Genomic DNA, 12,316 nt, shown 5'->3' with positions numbered 1-12,316 from the left:
TGTGGGAGGAACAAAGAATGGAATGCATACTCAGTGTCTCTAGATTAACACTAGAGTTCTTTGAAAGACCCAGGCTTTCACCTAGCATACGGTTCCAGCCCTTTATTCTCTGTAAACTGTCATGTCTGACTTTCTTCCATCTTGCACTTTTACAAGAGCCAAACCCCAAAGCCCCCACTTCCGGCATCAGAAAGCTGCACACACACAGGTTTTCAGTGTCAGCAAATAAAACTTGAATCCTGAGACAAACCTCCCATCCCTGTCCTTGAACTTCATACATTGTGAGTAAAACTTAACTCTGGAGTGGGACCACCACCCAAGTTCAAATGGTCGCCCCTTCATAAGCCATAATGCTTGTAACCTACGTGCTAACTTAGCTTCTCTGAGGCCCGTGCCCAGGGGCTCTGCTAAAAGGCTTGTCTGTGTAGACAGACTACACCAAAGTGAAAGCCGTTACATTTTCCAGGCCAATTCCCATCAAGCTGTATGAGAGGTTATGTCCTCACTTCCAATAGGAACTTTCTCTAAGGAGCAAACGCTTGCCTCACAAGGGCTGTCTGGCCCACAGAAGCCACTGTCCACAGGTCATTTCTTGGCAACATCCATGACGTGTGGTTTGACAGCCTCTGGTGGCAAGTGGCTTGGCCTTTCCCATTCCTAGGTCAGGAGAGATGGAGTGATCCACAAGTACACAGAAATGAGGCACCCCAGAAGGAATGATTAACTTACCAACTGTCACAGGAAATGACTTCCTATCACACTGCCCAGGTATCTGTCTGCAGTGTGCTCTGGAGAAGGTGTAGAAAACAGCTACCTTTGCCAATTTTGTATAAGACTAGGCACAGAGAACAGAGAATCCGATACTGCCTCCATTGTACACACACAACTGGTGACCTTTCCCTGTCTGGAAAGTTCTCCCCTTCGCGTGTTCTCCTGGTGAACAACCACACATCCTCTCAGCCCTGACTCAAAGAGTCTGCGTTTCCTTTGCCCTTCCCAAGGTGGGATTTGCACCTTTCTACCACGTGCCTGGGTCTGGGCATGCCTCCATGCATCTGGCACATGGTCTTGCAGTGACATTTCCTAGGTCAGTCTCCGGCAAGTCTGAATTTCCGGAAGTGCTGAGTGACTTATTCCTCTTGGCAGAGCCTGGCACACAATAGGTGCTTTTTCCGCCAGTGTCTGCAGAGGAAACCCAGAATGATTTATTGTTTGCCATGGTATAGATGTATGTATGTATGTATGTATTTATGAAAGAGAGAGGGAGTGTGCACATGTGTGAGTGGGGGGGAGAGGAGAGAGAGAGAGAGAGAGAGAGAGACAGATGCTCAACCAACTACCCAGGCATCCCTGCAATGATTTTATTTTAGATGGTCCAGAGAAGTCTGGTGTTCTTTCCCTCTCACTCTCTATCATGGTTATTGCAACTTGGCTTCCTGATGGATACCATGCTCACCGCGGCTTACGCATATTTTTGCTGTGCTGTGAGAAGTCAGTGTGTCCCCACAGGGCACCGCACAACGCTGATGGGTGGGAGGCAGTGGAAATTAAGTCTTTCCTCGGACCACCACTGTGGCTCTATTTCTAAACAGAACACAAGCAGAGTGGAGGGGCTTAGAACATTTGCTACAAGGAAAGATCATGAACCACAGCTGGGAGTATGAAGGGGTCACCCTTCCTTAGGCTCCCTAGAAAAATCTCTCCCACATGAGCAAAGCCACACTCCACTCACAGCAGCTGGACCTTAAGAAACCCTCCGGGAAAACACAGAGTCTTTGGTGAAACCTAGAGGCAGGTCTGTCCTGCCCAGGGATCATAGCTCTAGCCCCAGACGGGCCTGAACGAATTACTATTTTTTAAGCCATTTTTTCGTGTTTATTTAGTTTTGAAAGAGAGAGCAGGGAGAGGCAGAGAGAGAGAGAGGGAGAGAGAGAGAATCCCAAACAGTGTCTGCACTGTCAGTGTGGAGCCTGATGTTGGGGTTTGATCTCACAAACTGTGAGATCGTGACCTGAGTTGAAATCAAGAGTCGGATTCTTAACCTATTGAGTCACCCAGATGCCCCTGAATCATTATTATTTTTTTATGTTTCTTTCTTTATTTTGAGAGATCGAGGAGGGGAGGGGCAGAGAGAAAGGGAAAGAGAATCTTAAGCAGGCTCCACGCCCAGCACACAGCCCATAAGTGGGGCTCAAACTCACGACTGTGAGATCGTGACCTGAGCCGAAATCAAGAGTCAGATGCTTAACTGACTGAGCCGCCCAGACGCTCCTGAATGAATTCTGAGCCAACAGCTGGAATCCTGTGCCACAGGCTCAGGGCCAGAGGTGGGGTGATGGCCCAGTGCCCATGGGGACGGCACGCCCACCCTTAGCATTCTACGTGGATGGCGACCACAGGCAAAACAGATAGTGAGGGCGATGTTGGAAACAATCTGAGGGTCCCACGGGGTGTGGGGAGGGATGACGGAGGGCCCTCCCCCAAGAGGGCGCTTCGGTTGGCTTAACCGTAGCTGGCGGCTGGCCGCTCAGCCGTCCCAGGCTGGGAAATGGAGGTGGCCTGGGGAGGGGATGCCACCAGGCCGGAGAGTCACCTCCTGCGCGGTACAGGAAACGAGGGCCGGTTTCTCCCCAAACGGGTGAGTTCCACTTGCACCACGCCACCCAAATCTCCCAAACGAAAGCCCTACTCCACTCGCAGTCCCCGAGGGCCAGCGTGGAGAACGCCATGAGCTTTAGGGGCCACACCTGTCCCAGGGAGCACTCTCGGGCTCTGCTGAGGAAGGGAGGGGCTGAAGCTGGGGACACGCTGAGCTTGCCTCAGAACAGGACGCCCTTGCTCTCAGCCCCGAGGGCTTCAGGGCAGAGGATGTCCTGCCCATCGGCCTCTGAAACAGGTACCCGGGGACCCTCGCCTCATCACTGCATCGCCTTTACATTACCAGGGTCGTCGTAATCCAGCCCTGACTGTTCACGGGAACGAGGTGCTCCACTACCTGCTTAGCGAGGCCTGCCACTGAGTTGGGTTTTCCGTACCACGAAAAGGCCGTAAGCCTCTGACCACGGGTTGGCGTGTCCAACGGGAGGCTTGGCCATCCTTGCGGATTCTGTCACGGACATCGTGAAAATTCTAAATACGGCCTTGAACATCCAACGGGTTTGCTTCTGAGGACTCCGACAGTGGAATGAGGCCAGCTGATACCACGTGGGCTTTTGAGCGTCCACTCAGCTACACTAACAGCCATGCAGCTCTGCAGACCTTCAGGAAGACCACGTCTCACGCCTCCCAGGCGAGCCAGCTATTCATAAATGTGTTCCAAAGTCCGTCCCAGTGGCCCCTCCTCGGTCCGACGATCAGTCAAGAGAAAGAGGGGTGTAGTTGGTTCTGAGATCCCCTCAGAATCTGAGTGCCTTAAATTTCCTGTTTCGGTCAATAAATAATTCTGTCTATGAAGAAAAAAGTTCTCTCTGCCACCCTACAGACGTTTCTGCCGACAACTCTCAGGGCACGCTGAAGAGGAAAACGTTCCTGGGCCCGGGGGAATAGGTGGAGTGGTGGGTATGACTGATAATATTTAAGGGGGTAGACAAGAGCAGGCGTGACCTTACGCCGGGTTCAAGCCACGGCACACCGCTGGGAAGGAACGTGGGCTCTTTTCTTCTGTGTCAGCAGAGCTCACAGACGTGGGCCCTTCACGGAACAGGAATGGAATATCGTGAGGGAAGGAAATGACCGAGCAGGCGACTCGGGACGGGGCGACCTGTTCTACGTTCGACGCTTCACACGGTCCGGGTTTTCAGGCCACAAGACCCAAGCGGACCGAGATGCCAGGTACTGCTGTCACCATCACATGACGCTTTCCACACCTGTGGGCAGCGTCTGCTTCAACTGTCGGCTCAGATGTGTGACCTGTGGTGGGCCTTGCTACCCCAGTTTTCAAGCTCTCGGTGGAGAGACCGTCCCTTCGTCTGGCTAGAGCTATGTCCCTCGCGTGCCCGCGTGAAGAGCAATGATTCCGTGACTCTCTCAATGTGACGGCATGCCTTGACTCACTTGAGCATCCTGCCCCAGTCCTTCCCAGGAAGGGTCCCCCCTCACACCCAGCCACTTCAGACTGAATCAGCCTGAGGCAGTTTTGAACAGTATGGCTCTCTTCCCGAATTCATGCGGACAGAGTGGACAACTCTGTTTCAGACTGTAGATTTTTCTTTCAGCCCACAGATATTCATTGAGCATGTATTACATGCCAAGCATCGTACTAGGGTCTGGAGATATCGCAGTGAGCAGAGAGAAACCCTCGTCCTTATACTGTAGGGGGCCAGGAGGAGGCAGATAAACTGGTCAAACATGAAAACACATGGAATGTCAGCTGGTGACGAAGGTGACAGTGGAGTATGAGCAGGAAAAGGGCATGAGGAGTGCTGGGACCAAGGCTGGCCAGGGAGGGTGTCACTGGGCAGGTGGTATTTGAGCACACAGCTGAAGGAGGTAAGCTGGAGGTCATGTGGCTCCCTGGGGGAAGGGTATCTGGGTAGAGGGAAGGTCAAGGGCAAGTTCTGGAGGTAGGAAAGTGTCTGGTGTGCTCTAGGACCAGCAAGGGACAGTGTGGCAGGAGGGGAGAGAGTGGTCAAGGAGGGGGAACCGAGGTCACAGAGCGACAGGAGACAGACTGTGGGCCAGCTGGGGTGCCGGAAGATTTGGGGGTGGGTAAGCCATTGGATTAAGATGACCTGACCCACATTTTGGGAGGCTCGCTCTGCTGCTGGGCCAGGAACAGACTGCAGGGGGGCCCAGAAGGAAGCAGGGACACAAGTGAGGGGCTACTGTGATAACTGAAGACAGATGATGGTGCCTGCGAGTGGGGTGCTGGCAGTGGAGGTGTAACACGTGGTAACATTGTGTGAAGGTGGAGACATGAGAGTTGCTGGCGGATCAGAAGCGAAGGATGGGAAGAGAGGCGTCGAGGATGATCCAAGGTCTTTGATCTGAATAACTGGAGAGACTGAGCAGCCATTTGCTAAGATGGGGAAGGCTGTGGGAGCAGCAGATTTGGAAGGGGACCACTGAGAAGACCACAGTTTTGGAGAAGATTGAGATTCCTGTCAGGCATCTAGATAGAGATGGCCTGAAGGCAGTTAAGCGTTAAAGTCTGGATTTCATGGGAGAAGGCTGGGCTGGATGTCATCAGCACACATTGAATACAAAGCCACGAGTCTGGGTGAGGTCTCTGAGATTGACCCCGAGCCCTATAGATGTTGGGGGGATGAGGAGAAAAGCCAGTGAGAAGGGAGGAACCAAGGAGACTGTTTCAAGGAGGTGGGAGGGATGATCACATACTAGCTGTCAAACTTCCCCTTGAGATAAAATCGACAGTTGACATAGAATCAAGTAGAACTACACATTCTGTATATAAATGTCAGTTTCAATCTACACCTCTGTCTTAGGAACTAAGCCTTCATCCCCCAGGCCTCGGTGACCCCTTGAGAATCTTCATGAATGCTGTGGATCTTCCCCTCAGAAAAATGTAGCCTTAGCCACACCTCAGGTTGCCAGGAGTTTCCAGAACCAGAAAAGTCTATGCCAGAAGTCATGTTCATAATCGACCCTTCCCCATCCCCAGAGAGGTCTTATGGCATTAACCAAACTGTCCCAATGCAGACATTCAGGTGTCGAGGGTCCCCGGCTTCTCCAGGTATGTTTCTAAAGGTTGGAATGAGCTAAACTTTCTGGGTCCTCGGGGTGGAAGGCAAAATGTGAATGGGCTATTTCGAATCTGAAGGCAACAGTGACAATAAGCGAGAACTCACCATCATCTCCTGGACATGAAACATTTCTGCACCTCCAGATGACAGTCGATTGGGGAAAGTGATACTGACAGATGACCCAGGAAGGGTGCTTGGCCCAGTATTATAGACCTGTGGGTGTGAGACACACACAGTGAGTTTTAATAGAAATACAGATCTTCGTTTCATGGCATGCAGTAGATACTCCCACAGAGACTGCAGGGTTTGGGATCTAAAAGGTCATGACTTCAAGTGATCTGAGATATTGAATAATGGCAGGTTTTAATGAAACAGAAATCCTCCTAATACACATTTTAAACCCCCCAAACTTCCAAATTACCTTATTCCCTTTCAGCACGTCTTTGTCTTCTTCCTGCTAAACATTTTATTTCTTTTTACATACCTAGTAATTACACATCGGCTATTACACTTGGTGGGAATATAAACATAGTCTAGTCCCATGGTTCTCAAACTTTAATGTACATCAGAATAATCAGATGGGCTTGTTAAAACATATACCGGGGGAGAGTCGTGCCCAGAGTTTCTGCAGTAGATCTGCTGGGGGGGGGGTGGTGTTGTTGTGAGGGGGTTTACGGACTTCTAGTAAGTTCCCAGAAGATGCTGACGCTACTGGCCCAGGAACTGTAGTTTCAGAAGCACTGATCTGGTCCAAGTCCTGCTTTTACAGTTTGAGGTAACAGAGAAGACGAAGTGAATTTTCCCCCAACCAAATGATGTAACTTACAGAAAGGGCTGTTCTTACTACACCACCCAGCTGATCAGGTTTCTCCATAACTTACAGCTGATCTCTTGCTAATCCTGTTTGAGGACATCTGTGTACCTCTTTTCTGCCCCAGCATTTGGTCCTGCAAAACTTTATCCTCCCACCCCGCCCCCCCCCCCCCCCCCGAATAGTCCTGTTTTCTGTCTCCAGAAGGGCATCATGTCCTAAGAAATGAGAGGAAAGACGGTGGCCGCAAAGAGACAGATAAAGGAAAGGGGATGGAGGAAAGGTCAAGAATGGAACTCAAGGCAAAAATGGAGTATGAAGGAGAATAAAAAAGATGTATAGAGGTGTAGAGACAGAAGGTAGATTAGTGGTTGCCTGGGGCCGGGATACGGGAAATGCGGCAGGCAGAAGAATGGCCTCCCGAGACGTCCCTGTCCCCAAATCCAAGGAACCAAATCGTGAACACGCTACATGGCAAGGGGGAATCTAAGGTTGCTAATCAGTGTCCCTTGAAATGAAGAGAGTACGTTGGACTATCCAGGTGGGTGTAATGTAACCACAAGGGTCCTTATACAGGGAAGAGGGAGACGGTCAGAATCAGGGAGGTGAACTTTGAGAAAGACGCAGCTGGCCATTGCCGGCTTTGAAGATGAAGGGGACCATGAGTCAAAGAATGCAGCAGCCCGTAGAAGCCGGAAAAAGTAAGACAGATTTTCCCCTCGTGGCTTCAGAAAGGAACAGAGCCCTGCTGGCACCTTGATTTTTGCCCGACGAGACCCATTTTGAACTTCTGACCCTCTGGAACTGTACGGTAATACATTTATATTGTTCTCAGCCACCGAGTTTGTGGTCATTTCTTACAGCGGCAATAGAAAGGCCAACACGGGGAGTGACTGCTCAAGACTGTGGAGCTCCTTTTCGGGGGGTGACGAAAACGGTCTAAAATTAGGTGACGATGATGGTTGCACGACTCTGTAAACAAGCCAAAAATCCATAAACTGCACACTTTAAACGGGTGAACTTCACGGGAGAAAAACGGTAGCTCGATAAAGATGTTATTGCTTTAAAAAAAGCAAAACATGGGTAGAATCAAGAGACAGAAGCAGCTAAAGGCTGCTCTGGGGCCTGGGGACTAGAGACAGAACTCGGGGGTTCAAGGCGTCTCTGAAGTTGGGGTCAGAAGGGCAGAGCCGGGAGGGGAAGGGAAATCTGGCCAGGTCTGCAGACACCGACAGGACGTTTCAGGATCGAGCTCCAGCCCGCTCGTCCCTAGAAAACCGCGTGCTCATGGTTTCTGCAGTAGTTGGTTCTGCTTCAAAGCGCAGGGACATGACGGAGGGGAGGAGCAGTCCTTGCCAGCTCTTGATTCCAAAAGAACAAAATCCACCAAAGACAACCGCCCCAAGACGGTTCCCCAAGAAAAGAAAGGAGTATCTAACCACAACTGAAGGAACGAATTGGAAGTGAAACATGAGCGCGCAGAATTGGAAAGACAATTATTGACTTGTCTGACGGAATCCCGACGAAAAGCATGAGGCAGGGGGGTGGGGGGGGGGGGGAGAAAGAAGAAAGTGGTTCTGCTCTGCGCTAGTTCACTCACTACCGCAGGACGGGTGAGAGGGCCCCGTGTTACCACGGTTATTTTTTAACGAACGCCTTAAGCTTGGATTCTCCGCCAATGTTCTCGTGCGGCAGATGTGTTCTTTTCCACTGTTATTTTTCGGGCGAGAAAAATGATGAACGCTCGATGAAAAAAAGACAGCCTATCAGGGCTCAACAGACGATTGTGTTCCTGTTGAGAAAAGTTTGATGGAAGGCAGAAGGCAGGCCCAAGGCTAGTATTTCTGCCTTTCACCTGTCCGCGTCTGCAGTGAAGTCTTTAAACAATTAGTAGCTCATTGAATAATAGCTTTGGAAAAGACAGAAAGACCGCGCTATACGGAAAGTCTTATGCCCTTCCTCAGGAGCGATGCTGCCAGAATTAGGAAATACGGAACAGATTTATCCACATTCCTGATCTTACCCTCCCCCCCTAGCTCCGTTCCTTGGTCATTAGGACCATCAGCCTGGTCGGTGGCCTTCCTACATTTCAGTCATAGTAGTGACGATCAGATCAGAAAGATGAGTCACCAGAGCACCCTCAAGGAAACTGTCAGCTTTGCTGACACAAGAGGATCGCCTTCTAATCGACGACACACGCTATCCATGTTTGGGACTCAGTCAGCTCCCCTAATCCTGAATGGAATGCCGTGTACTTCCTCAGGCAACAGCTAATCAAGAGATTTATCTAAGGGGCATGGCCGGGCCACTCATTCCTGGCCCCCTTCTCCAGCCTGTATCCTATGTCGGGTCAGATGTGAAGAAAGCTTTTTGCTTGAATACCAGACTTTAAGCTCCCTGCAAAAATGCCTTCAGAGAAACACGACTTAACCGCATGCCCTCAGATGCGTTGATCTTTCTCTCCTTCTTTCATTTTGGAGGGTGATAAGAACATTTTTGGATCTTCAGTATAACTCCGACTCTTGTCTTCTCTCTTAACACCTATACCCTCTTCATTAATGGTGTGTGTCACGTGAACCCTTCTGAGTCATTTTCTGGACTGTATCTTTTGTTGGAAGACACCTCCAAAACTTACCGCTAAGAGTGGGTAATTAAAGTGATTTAAGTGAACGAAATCACTCCATCTGGTCTTTATCTGTTTTCTATCCAATTACAAAAAACAATGGAGAAAAATAAACTAATTCTGAGAAGCAATTCAGAAACACAGAGGTCCTACTCACAGCAATCACTGTGAGGCTTCGAAAGCAGGTCTAACCCCATCTTCCCCTTTTCCCTGGAAACTAAGCACAGGGTGTGACAGTTAGGGCTTAGCTGGTCAGGAAGCACCTCCTCTCTGAGTTGGGAACATGCGTCCCTCATCACAGTTTTAGAGGTCTCTTGCCTGGAACAACACTTTAGAGAGAGGAAGACCATTGTTTGGGAGATCCCACAAATGTTTCACCGCCTCGTTCTCTGGATCCACACCCCATGATTATTCTCATCCCTTCAGTCCACCTAGGAGTGGCCACGGGGAAAGAAAATAGTAATTATTGGTCATGGCAGTCGATGCCAGACCGGAAAACCATCTTCTCCATGGGGATGAATGGGTAGAGGCCGGGGGCAGCTCTAGGAGCTGGAATGGAGAGATGTGGGGTGTAGGTTCCAGCGCACCATGGGTCAGCCAGGTTCATCTCCCTTCACTTCATCCACAGCTCCTGGCAGGGGGCTTGGCCACACAGGGTTGTCCCGTCAGAGCCTGACCAGTGTTCGCCAACTGAGGAGAATGGACTGGATGAGGCCGAGGTCCCTCTAGCTTAACACACAAAGATGTTCATGTTGAACAGTGCTGGCCTGAGAATTTATACTTCACAATGAGGGTCGGCAAACTGTCCTGTAGGCCAAATCTGGCCTGCCACCTGTTTTTGGCATGGGCTGCAAGCTAAGAATGGTTTTACACTTTCAAATAGTTGGGGAAAAAAAATAGATAGATAGATAGATAGATAGATAGATAGATAGATAGATACTGTGTGGCCCACAAAGCCTAAAATCCTTACCTGCTGGCCCCTGGCAGAAGATGTTTGCCCACCCTGGTCTAGAGAAGGAATGGTGGTCCTTATGATGTCCAGGGTCCACACCAGGTGGACCTGCTGAAAATGGTGCTTCTATGACCAGGGAGAGCCAGCCACGGCTCCGTGAGGGAGCAGCACGCTGCTTCCCGTGGGGAGCTTACGCATTCTCCCACCACTTTGCTATTGGAAGACCGCACTTGTGAATGGCTGTCCCTGTCCCTTCAGGCCGAGTCAGCATGAAGAACCCCAGGAAAAAGGGGACAAAGCAAATTCACGAGGCTGCCCTCCCCATAAGCTGAATAATGATGGAGAACTCAAAGGGATCCTTTGGGGCCAGTTGGGTTGGGATGCTGGCCAGAGGCCTTCTTGGGGAAGGCTGGGGTTTATCACACAGTTCTCCTTCCAAGTGTTGAAAAGCAGAGGGGTCTATACAGCAGACAGGGAAGGGATTAATTCTGCGTGGTTACGGGAAACACCCCCCCCCCCTCCCCCAGCCACACACACACTACACTCTAGCCAAGCAGGCTGGGACAATTTCTCCTGGAAAGAGCCTAGTTCTTTAGCTGTTTTTCAGTAGAAGATCCATCTCATGGGCCCTTCCATGGGCCCTCAGTGACAGAGACCGTCTCCAGGGGTGGGTACCTGAAGGGTGATGTTGAGGGGCTGAAAGTGACACTCCGTGTCATCCAGCTGAATGAAGTTGGATGCATCCACAGACTCGCCGTACACAAAGGAGGTTGGAGACATGATTCTGAAAGAGGAAAGCATTTAATCCGTCACCCTAAACCTCGGTCAAGCAACCCATGGTCACAGTTGTCCTGAGAACCCAAACCTCTGTCTCTATTTAATCTAGAACCTTGCTCCCTCCAGTGTCTTCACCAAACCCTTCCCTTCTGGAATTGTTACTTCTTTTTCCTATAAAAGGACACAGCCAGATTTATGTTTTCCTAAACAGAAGCTTCCAGGAATGTCTTGTTTTATATTAAATCAATAAACTACACATACAAATATGTACTGAGATTACATTTCTAAAAGGAAGACGACGACAATAGTAGCTTTGAGTTCAGCTGTTTGTTGTTGTTTTTTTTTTTTAAACTGGATCACAAAATTATACGTGTTCTGTTTTATCATTTGAAAAACATTTTGGGGATTGAGGAATAACACAACAAGCTTTTAAGAAATAAATATAAATGAATTATGTATCTGGTGTCCTACACTCCACTCCGACAGATTCATTAAAACAACTTAAATGTCAGACTACCAAAACCACGAGAAATTAGGTATTAAAAGCTGAGTCTGTTCAATGATAGCATTTTTCTCCAGACTTCAAACAGTGGCTATTTAAGATGTGGTTAAGAATTCGAGCTCAGTTTGTAGCGATGCTTTCCACATTGCCCATGTGAACAAAACTGAGACGACACCAAGCTCGGACTCACTTGAATTCCGAGACAAATCACGGATTCTAGATGACATTCTAGAAGCCACTCGCTTGCCCAGACACGGTAACGTAAGATTTCTGGTACCAAACCTGAACGGACAGCAATTCATCTACTTCCAACGTACATGTATTATTTTAGAAATGTAGTGAGTTTCTGGAGTTACCAAATGGCAAGAACTGATTCCTTTAAACTAGCCTTGTTTTACGTTCCTGGAAAGGTCAGAGGTTGACTCGTGTGTGTGTGTGTGTGTGTGTGTGTGTGTGTGTGTGTAACTGATGGCTTCAGTGGGGGCTGTTAACGCCTGCACAATGAGGCCTCCTAGGGCCTGACAACAGGATCCAGTGTTTTCTCTTTCCTCCCCAAGGGCAGGGCTTGGTTCAGGCCGTGTTCTCCCCGTGCCTCTGATGAGGCAAGTAAATAAACCGCATGTGGTGAAAAATAGAACAGAGGCAAATCTATGCTAACTTGCAAATATATTCCTCTGATGCCCCCCGTCTCAAAGACTTGACGAAAGCCCAGGGTGCAAGCATGCCCAGAGGCTGGTTGCAGGCACCCAGCGGCATGTGAACTCTTGCAGAATGGCCCTTCTGCAATGCGTTAACGTTTCCCCTTCTAGCCAAGGCCGGGACCCAGAAGCACTTGAGAAGTGAAAAATGAGAAACTCTGAACCTCTAGAAAGTTCAGCTTGCATCGGGGCAGGGGTTCAGTGGGTCCTCATTTGATCTACACTTAACTGTGCAAATCCTTTTTCCACTA

General features: G+C 49.6%; 1 protein-coding gene across 5 annotated transcripts in view; it reads right to left on the bottom strand.

The window, feature by feature from the left end:
- Nucleotides 1-12,316, bottom strand: part of ITGA9 (integrin subunit alpha 9) — a 368,133-nt gene that overhangs the window by 81,982 nt on the left and 273,835 nt on the right. For all 5 annotated transcript variants that reach the window (XR_007155622.1, XR_007155623.1, XM_047875114.1 and 2 more), the window contains exons 22-23: nucleotides 10,764-10,872; nucleotides 5,808-5,915 (exon numbers count right to left, since the gene is read on the bottom strand). Coding sequence is in view for 3 of the 5 variants with exons in the window: in XM_047875114.1 (XP_047731070.1) it covers nucleotides 5,808-5,915; nucleotides 10,764-10,872 (217 nt within the window). In the remaining 2 variants the exon portion in view is untranslated. The remainder of the gene's footprint in view (nucleotides 1-5,807; nucleotides 5,916-10,763; nucleotides 10,873-12,316) is intronic.

This window comes from Prionailurus viverrinus, chromosome C2 (assembly GCF_022837055.1).
Source record: "Prionailurus viverrinus isolate Anna chromosome C2, UM_Priviv_1.0, whole genome shotgun sequence".
Lineage (NCBI taxonomy): Eukaryota > Metazoa > Chordata > Mammalia > Carnivora > Felidae > Prionailurus > Prionailurus viverrinus.
The sequence above is the reverse complement of the archived record's forward strand: the minus strand, read 5'-3'. Positions and strand labels throughout refer to the sequence as shown.